This window comes from Euwallacea fornicatus, chromosome 7, assembly GCF_040115645.1.
Source record: "Euwallacea fornicatus isolate EFF26 chromosome 7, ASM4011564v1, whole genome shotgun sequence".
Taxonomy (NCBI): domain Eukaryota; kingdom Metazoa; phylum Arthropoda; class Insecta; order Coleoptera; family Curculionidae; genus Euwallacea; species Euwallacea fornicatus.
This window is the reverse complement of record NC_089547.1, coordinates 1,868,094-1,877,251: the sequence shown is the minus strand read 5'-3', so window position 1 is coordinate 1,877,251 and position 9,158 is coordinate 1,868,094. Positions and strand designations below refer to the sequence as shown.

Below are 9,158 nucleotides of genomic sequence, written 5' to 3'. Positions count from 1 at the left end.
AAAAAAACATATTAACATCGATAACAAAGGTTCGTATTAGTACTACTAAGGAACGATTATTTGCATGGATAGGTTAGATAGAAGACGTTAGGAATTTCAAACATTCAATTCCTTGGCGGATCTGTACATTATGCAAGTACACTAAGTAATTCCGAAATGACGAGATAAAAATATATGAGGTACGCAGACTCTTTTTATTTTAAATGTTTGGTGATGTCGAAAACAAGTCACATTACTGATTCTTAGCAAGCGTTTTAAAGCCTCGAAAATTACCATACAAAACTTGAGTTACAACAGTTTATTTGGTTAAAATCAGTAGCGTCTCCAAAAGGATTTTTGAATATGGGGAAGTCCCCGCTCAACTAGTTCGGACGTTTCTAGGGAATGACGTTAAAACGATTTAATTAGCACTAATTCAGCCACGTAGAATGTGAAAATGGCGTCATTTTGACGTCATCTTTTAGATATATTGGAATACCCAAGTTCAATAATCTATCTCAGATGAGGGCTTAAAAATTAAGAAAAAATAATATAAATGAAGAATAATTATTTGTACATTATTCTCAGAAAACTAACTGAGAACAACATCTGCTCTTTATTAAGAGCTCGGCCAAAAAACCTTATTAACATTTTGGTGACAAATTTGTCACCGTTTTCAGAACCTTAAAAAAAACTTTATATACAATAATGGTTTCTTGGTAATGGTGCAAACGTCATATCATTTAATTCTGTTATCATTATTAAAGGCAAGCCGGCATATACATATTTGACCTATGAAATTCTCTAATTTTAAAGTAATTGATGTTCTTCAATTCTGTTTTTTAAAGGTCTAGAGTTTATCCAGTGTTATAGGTTTAGAGGTTAAAGCTTTAAAGTCGATATAAATAAATTTTTTTACATTCGCGAGGAATTAAATGTACCTGTTTTTTGTCTATTTACTTTCTTTTTGTGGTTTTGTCTTTCCACGTTTTGAAAGTAGTCGCCTTTTATCCTATAAACTATTTTAACATTAAATTCACTTCCTAATCATTCGATTTGGTCTGACATACCTCCTATGTTTGCTTCAAAAAGGTATACAATAGGTCTATTTTGTCTAGACAGATTTGCAACAACAAAATGAACAACCTACCTCAAATCTATAGAACATATTTATTATTAGAATTCCGAGGATACCAACTCACTTTATCTCCCACAAAGATTATTGAAATTCCGTGGCAATTAAGAACAAAATTGCCCCGAAAAATCTCCATAAATATTTAACAGTCTCGTCGTTCTTATTTCATCCCCAAATTTAGGATCCCTTTAGTCACACCCTCGAACTGTTTAGGGCCATAAATTGAAAAAAGGCGTAACTTTTTATTGTTCCAGCGTAGGTCTGTGAAAATAAATCGCACCAAAAGGCACGTAAACCAGGCTTAGTTTCTTTGTGCGTGTACGCAAGGCGCAGCGGGGGGCCCCGCTTTTCCAATTTAGGAAAAGCCGTTGACATTTCAAAGTGCAGGTATATCAAAGGCCTCAAAGCATCCATGAGTTATCATTATACAGGGTGTTTTAAAAAATGTGTTCGTAAATGAACCTTTTGGTTCCTTGGCTCATTGGAAGAAAAGTTTCTATTAATATGGGTCCGTAAAAGCATTGTTTTTGAAATGCAGGGTATTGAAATTTTTTTTTCGCTTTTTTGACGATATCTCAAGAACCGTTTCAGATACAGAACTCAGTTTTTGTACACAGAGAATATTATCATTAATATTTGCTACTTTTAAGCGCTAGTTCTGTTTAATTTCATATGCCAGTTACGGAGATTTTAAGGTTGATATTCAGTTTTTGCACTCTAATTTCTACACCATTAAGATAATTGGCATTTTGAAACTACCTGTTAAACCGCCAATAGTTCCTACACAAAAAAGTACTGTTGATCAAAAGTTCCAAAGGGGACCGTATTTCAGAAAAACGACATTTTATTATGAGAAACCTGATAAAAGCAGCAACATTTTAATATCAAAACTAAGCAAAGGAATAATACAAATTCTAACAATGGTTGAAAATGGCCTCCTCTTTCAGTAGTATAGACTTTCAACCTTTGTGTACAAAACATTGACGATTTAAAAGGGGGTTTCAAAACGTCAATTGTGTCAGTGGCTGAGAAATTAGGGGCAAAAAATCGCACATAAAGCTTAAATTTAAACCTTCAAATTTTCTGTCCAAGCCTATAAAAAAAAGGAAAAATTAACGCTCAACAGCAGCTAATAGTAATGATAATATGTGTACAGAAGCTGATTTCTCTACCAAAAATGATATTTGAGATATCGTGAAAAACTGAGAAAAAACTTTATTTTTAACATCCCGTATCCCGAAAAGAATGCATTTGTAGGCTTATATTAATAGAAAGTTTTTTTCTTACAATGAGTCAAGAAATTACACCCTTCACTTGTGGACACATGTTTTGTAAAACCCTATAGAAGGAACTCTACCAATCCGACTGATGGCAAACAAATGTGGAATTTGAATCAACAATGCATTTGGCAGGTTAGGGGTCAGCACTAAAAATTGTTGTTGAGTGAGCGATGTGTTTACTACATAGAAAAAAAATTTGTTATTCTTCTAGAAGCGACACGTGTAATCGCTAAATAAATAAAGTTATTTATTTCTTTACACAATATAAAATGCGCCTTTTAATTGGCAGAAAACATTGCATTTCACTTAATTTAATACTTATTTGTTTACTGGTTGATTATTGACCATTACAGGTGCAAACACATTTCCAATTCAAGGTTTAGCTTCCAACCAGGAAGCAATAAATTCTTTGAGAGAGACAGATTTTATTGATGAATAATGCCACAAAGAAACATGGGAAATCAAATGGAAGATGCTGCTGACTTAGTTGCATTCGACACCCTGAAAAATGTCTTTGTGTCTTGTACCTTAGACTGCTATTAAACGTTGTTAGAGAAAAGTGCGTCGTACAGATCAATTTCAGTATCTTTTTCGTTACTATGCAATTGAGCTTTAATAAGTGCAAGCGAAAGGCAATTAGGCGATTGGTAAGTGCGAGGGAGACAGGCTACCATTGTTGACTTGTAAACAATACGTCTTTTTTTCTACTTTCTGTATTCCATATTATATTTATTTTCTATCTCTATTTGTATCGTGACGTTTATAGAGGTAAGGTACCCTTAAATTTTATCATAGAAACTGTTCTCGACGAACGCATTCAAATTTGCATGTATGCGCGTAATTTGCGTCTTCCAAAATCACGTAGAACTACACCCCTCCTTAGATGAAGGCGTACTGGTTACAAGTCAACGACGCTAAATGATCGTTGACAATGGAAGGGGAAAGGGTAGCCTATCTCCCTCGCACTTATCAATCGTTTAATTGCCTTTCGCTTGCACCCACTAAAACTCCATGTGCATAACAGCGAGAAAGGTACTGTATATATCAGCACGTCTTTGTTAATGGTTAAAGTCGGGTTACGAAGCGACCATTATCAAAGAAGCGTATAATCAAAGAAGGTGAATATATTTTACTTAAAAAAACCAAATGTGTGGCCTCTTGTTCAGTAAGCATGGATAACACTTGATTACCTATGCTTGAACAAGAGGCGAAATTTGAACATGCAAAAAAACTGATCACCAACAGAGATAATAAACATTAAAAAAATAAACATTTTGTGAAGAAAAAAACGGACCCATCCTCTTGATAGAGCGGTACCTCTACGGAGAGTTACAAAATTGGTCAAATGGAGACAAAGTTGCAAATTTTGGCTCTCAAAAATAATCTTTTTGTGAATTTAAGAAAATCCGGATATTTTTGGAGAAATTCGATAAAATCCGCAATTTGGATAACAATTTTTTTCAAAAAAATCAAAAATACTTATTGAGGGAAACTTGACAACAAAACATCATTAGATCACTTTTTGTTTGAGGGAAGGGAAATGGGGCGGTTACAGGTATAAAATGGTTCTTAATGTGCTACGCTTGATATCTTCTAAGCCATCAGTTTCAAGGTCGTCTCAATAAGTCAAATGATCATAACCTAAAGGCACAGATCTACAGATCCTCATCTGTATAATTGGACATAACTGACCGATAAATCCTTACAGCACGTAATAAATCTTAGAGGCGATTTACATAAACATCGCATTATCGACCGAAAACCCTCTGAAAAGCTCACGCAAAAGCTCCGTATCTGCATTTTCGTTCCGACATTTTCGTGCGTTTTCTTCTCATTGCGTGAGGTTTCTAAAATTAAAACTGGTTTTAAATTAAAAAGTTAATCGCTTGATGTTGTTGGTGTAACTCAGACGCTCGGTTTAGTACACTCCCGCTTGGTAACACGAGGGAGTTTTCGATTGGCTGATCGAAACATGAAAGCCCCCTTTATAAGGAGTCTCTCATGATATCAAATGATATGAATGAGATGATGTTTCCAAAAAAATATATATTCAAAGGAATAGTCTTGTTTAACATAATTTTAATCAGAAGTTAATATATTTAACAAGCTCTTCAGTGCTTCAGTTTTCCCGTGGATCATCTTATCAACAAATTACAATTGATTTTACAACATTAATCTTCCTTAATAACAATAAATCAACGACTAGTAGTGACCACCACAGACATTATTGCATTATTTAAGCTGACACAAATATATGCCCGAACTCGTTGATGGGGCTCATATGCGATTTACATAAACTAATCTCATTATGAACATCTCAACAATCTCTTGACAGATTTTAGGTATGTGGATTGAAAAAATGGGGCTGCTTTCGTGTCCCGACATCACCCCTCTGCCTACAATACTTCTCACGCAACTAAAACATAATCGAGGGGGAGGAAAAAGTTGGGAGCATTACATCATCGCCCCATCAAGGGCGAAACGAAAGCGGTTTCACTGTCAAGGCCAAGGTCACACGTGGGGCGCAGGGCTGATACTCAGCTGCCTATTGATTTACCCTGAAAGCACCTTAGGGGAACTCGTTAAATTCCTGCTGTTTCTTTTTGCGAAGGGAATTTCGGCAGTTGGTTGGATCTATTCTAGTATTCGAAGGTCAAAATGTCTGGGTAAATTTGTCCATAGTTTATATGGGACTTCAGAAATAACATAAAACTATACGAGCTTTGATGTTCACTCACACCAATCATATCATGCCCAATTCATTCTAATCTAACACGAAAATGCATTTCATGCAAGGTTTAACAAGTCAGGGAAGAGTGAGTTTACAGCTAGTATGCGGGTTCCTAAGGGCTTTGTTAAAAAGAGATTTTGCCTCCTTCTATATACCCCCCATTCTTTCATCCTCCTACGTACGAAAAAGGAAAAAAATAATGAAAACTTGAATGATAACTCGCAGACAATTATGAATATTCAGTCACACTCAATCCCCAGTCATTTCTTACGGCTATTCCTATTTAAGGGTCTCCTTGAATCAGATGTATTTTTGAGTTAGATTAGAATGAGTTGAATATGTGGGATTAGTATGAGTGAACGACAAAGCTTGTGTGGTTTAGGGTTGTTTCCGGAGTCCTATTTGAACTATAGGCAAACTTCTCACCTAAACTAAAGGCACAATGGCTTACTAAGGGCTTTGTTAACAAGGAATTTCTTCCGAGCCCTTAGGTAAAGGGTAAACGTTATTCTCAGCTAGTTTTAACTAAGAATAGTGTGAAATTACATCTTTTGAACAACAACTTCTCCAGAGAAATAAATGCATAATTATACATTGTGTTTCCAAAAATGTGGGCAATATCCTGGAAATAAAAAGTTTTTGTTAAAAGACTCTGCTTGTGCTTATAAAATGTTTCCAAAAATTTACCCTATCGCTTTTAAAAATTTTATGATAAACTTGGTATATGATGGATAGAAAATAGTATTTTCTAAACAACTTTTCTTCCAGTTGATAAAATGTAATAAATTTATTTTAAGGCGTAAATAAATCTATTTTTAACAATTTTAACACAAAATTGTTGTGTATTTTGGTATTTAGGTAACAGTAAAAAAACCACGCAAAATTCATTACTGTCGTAAAATACGCCCCTTGACAATTTTTTTTTCTGGGAAAACGGTTCAATTTATTTACATCGACCAAGAGTACTTTTTTCTCTCATATACGAGGGAAAATTATATACCACAAAACGGTTAAAAAACACAAGACCTTGGAAGTTTACACATAATGCAATTAAAGGTAGCCTCCCTTCCGCCTCCTTGAGAGATGTAGAAAGAAGTAGCAGGTTCTATCTTATCAATATTGGTATGATACACCAATATCAAATTCAACGAAACTTTATCAATTGGAAGGAAAGGTTTTTAGAAAATACCATTTTAGCTAACAAATTTTGATGAGCTGCATTTCCGTAAGGGTAAATTTATGAAATACAATTTATGAGCATAAATATAATCTTTGGACAAGAATTTTTCATTTCCGGATTTTTGCTCCCATTTTTGGAAACACCCTGTATATATGTTATTTGTAAGTATTGTATGTGTTGGTTGGTTCACAGTTTAAACATTTTTAAAATTCCGGCGGATGCCTTCTGATGTCTTCAAGAAAGGTGGAAAAACCTATAGCATTTTTATCCTAAAAAAAATCAGTAGCGTAGAATACTCGAGCCCCTGTCCCGAACGAACCAAACGCGCCGCGCACGCATCTAAAACTGGTATGGTGGAGTGAGTACGTCGGCGTCGCCGTCGTCGTCGCTTCGAACAGGACAAAACGCGCCGAACTTTATCGAACGTTGCCACCCGTAAATTGAACTTGTTCAACTTGTTTTTTGCCGCGCAGTGCGCATTCTGCATCTATTGGTGTTCGATGCATTTGTACACATACGTTGCGAACAATTTAATGGCTTGTTAATGTGAAAATGGAGTGGACCAGAGAAAAATGTCTCCAACTTATTGATGAGTACGAAAAGCACCCTGTATTGTGGAATCCAACACATGGTTCATATTACAATAAAACTCAAAAGAATGACAATTGGATACTTATAGCCGAAGTTATTGGATGTACCCACGAAGAAGTCAAGAAGAAGATGGAAAGCATTCTCTCGAGCTTTAGAAGGGAAAAAGCCAAGGGAAAGAAATCTGTGGGAACTGGAAAAGGTGAATTTCTCATACAAAGTTAATAAACAAAATTTTTATTCTTGTGACAGGTAAGCAGGAACTATATGTGTCGAAATGGTTTGCTTTTCCTCGTATGGCGTTTCTCTTGGACAGATATGGGCCAGTTAAAGCCGTGAATTGGGTCGAGGTATGTATATATCATCATCAAGTTATCAATGAGAGCACAATCAAATTTCCATCAAAAACAGGATATATAGAGTGGTCCAATGAAAACTTGGTACTTCGATTTTCAGTATTTAAAATGAAAATATGAAAAATTGCTTGGACTCGTCGATTTTTAATTCGAAAGGGATAATTTTTTTATGTTTTTAACCTTTCAAGTTCAACCTTCGAAGAGGGATGACAGTTACCCCCAATATTTTTAATGGGAAGGGACGTTGAGTGATGCCTCATTTTAAAGGTAGTTGTAGTCTGATTATAACCTCCAAGTAAGAAGTCATTATCATTATCCCCATTGATACGAGAGCTTGCCAAAATTTGCGAGCCAAAAGCTTTTAGTTAATAATTAATTTATTATAATAAGAGCTGCAATCCTCCGAATGAGGGTTGGAAAACCTTTAAACATGAGATATCACTGAATCGTTTTAAGGGAGATGTTTCCATGTAACAAAAATTTTCGTAACCAACGTTAGTTGTTACTATTTTCCAAACATTTTACTGAAAACGCACCAAAACCGTCAGTAACAGGTGAATATTAAACCCCTTTACATGCCTATGTTTGCTTCAGGAAGAAGATATTCCTAATAAACAAGAACCAGAAGGTCACGATGAATCAGAAACTGTTGCCGGTGAACAAGAAGCTGCGACTCCTCCTCAAGTCATCGCAGGTGATGAAGTAGTGACACAAATTTCTGAAATGTCTACTGTAAATAGATCTGAATGTGTTCCTGTTCAAAATCGAAAGAATCGGAAAAGGCGAAATTCAACAGGAGAGAATTCCAAAGTAGATGAGACTGCCAATATTTTGAAAAGCGTCGCTTCGAATAGGCAACTTAAAGCTGATGAATGTAATGTCTATGGACGTCATGTAGCTAACAAATTAAGAAGTTACACTAAGAAAACCAGGAACATGGTACAGCATTATATTAATAACATATTGTTCAATGCTGATATGGGACAATACGACAACGTAGATGTTAGACGTCCTTCCACTTCGAATTCGAATTTTGGCTCGTCTACTTTTTCGGAATCTCAATCCCCAGATTTTTGCACACCTGTACAATTGTTTCATCATACACATCTACCACAACCTCCATCAAGTTCCGTACCTTCTTCGCCTTGATATATGTCACTAGAAAGCCCTACACCTATCCTTACTCCTACAGCCCCCTAAAGACCGGATCTCTAACGTATAGATTTTAATGGATTCAGCCTCTTCGTGAACTTTGCACCAATGAAAGGCCATTGTGATGAAAAGGAAAAATAATTTAAAGTGGTTAATAGTTACAATTAAGTAAATAATAAATTTTAAAAAATTGTTGTTTTTTTTTTTTTGTGTTGATAAATCAGAGCACTGCACGAATTTATAATTACGAAACGATTTTGAGTAGGAACGGGTTTTTGAAAATTTGCGTTTATTTTTGCAACTAGACGACGCACCAGGCATATTAATTTTTTTGGATTCTCTGTGCTGATTGTAAATGTGAGCTTCACACTTTTTAGTGTGAATTTACTACATGGAAAGGCGTTTGCCCGATTCCATCATAAAAATTCAATTTATACAAGGCTCTTTCCTTTTTTTGGCTTTTTAATTGCTTCTGGTATTTTGTTAATTTTTAATTATTTTCTATCAATTCTTATCGGATCAGTTCATTGTTCTTCCCATTTGTGGTTACTAGATATAGATAGGTGTACGTATGTAAATTTATACAATATATCCCCGAATAGGTATGCTATAGGAGAAAGTTTTCTATTTTTCATTTTACGAGAAGAATGTATGTCTTAAAAAAATGTTGCTTGTTCTAAGACAGTTAAATTAGTTCTTGGTGTGTCAATTTTCCTTTTCGCTACAGAAATATATGGAAAAATAGGTTCTTATAGTT

General features: G+C 35.1%; 1 protein-coding gene across 1 annotated transcript; it reads left to right on the top strand.

The window, feature by feature from the left end:
- Window positions 1-6,515: 6,515 nt before the first annotated feature.
- On the top strand, window positions 6,516-8,593 carry LOC136340109 (uncharacterized). The gene is made up of 3 exons (XM_066283878.1): window positions 6,516-7,095; window positions 7,146-7,243; window positions 7,844-8,593. Exons 1-3 carry the CDS (start codon window positions 6,858-6,860, stop codon window positions 8,396-8,398), a joined length of 891 nt encoding a protein of 296 aa, XP_066139975.1. The 5' UTR covers window positions 6,516-6,857; the 3' UTR covers window positions 8,399-8,593.
- Window positions 8,594-9,158: the final 565 nt, after the last annotated feature.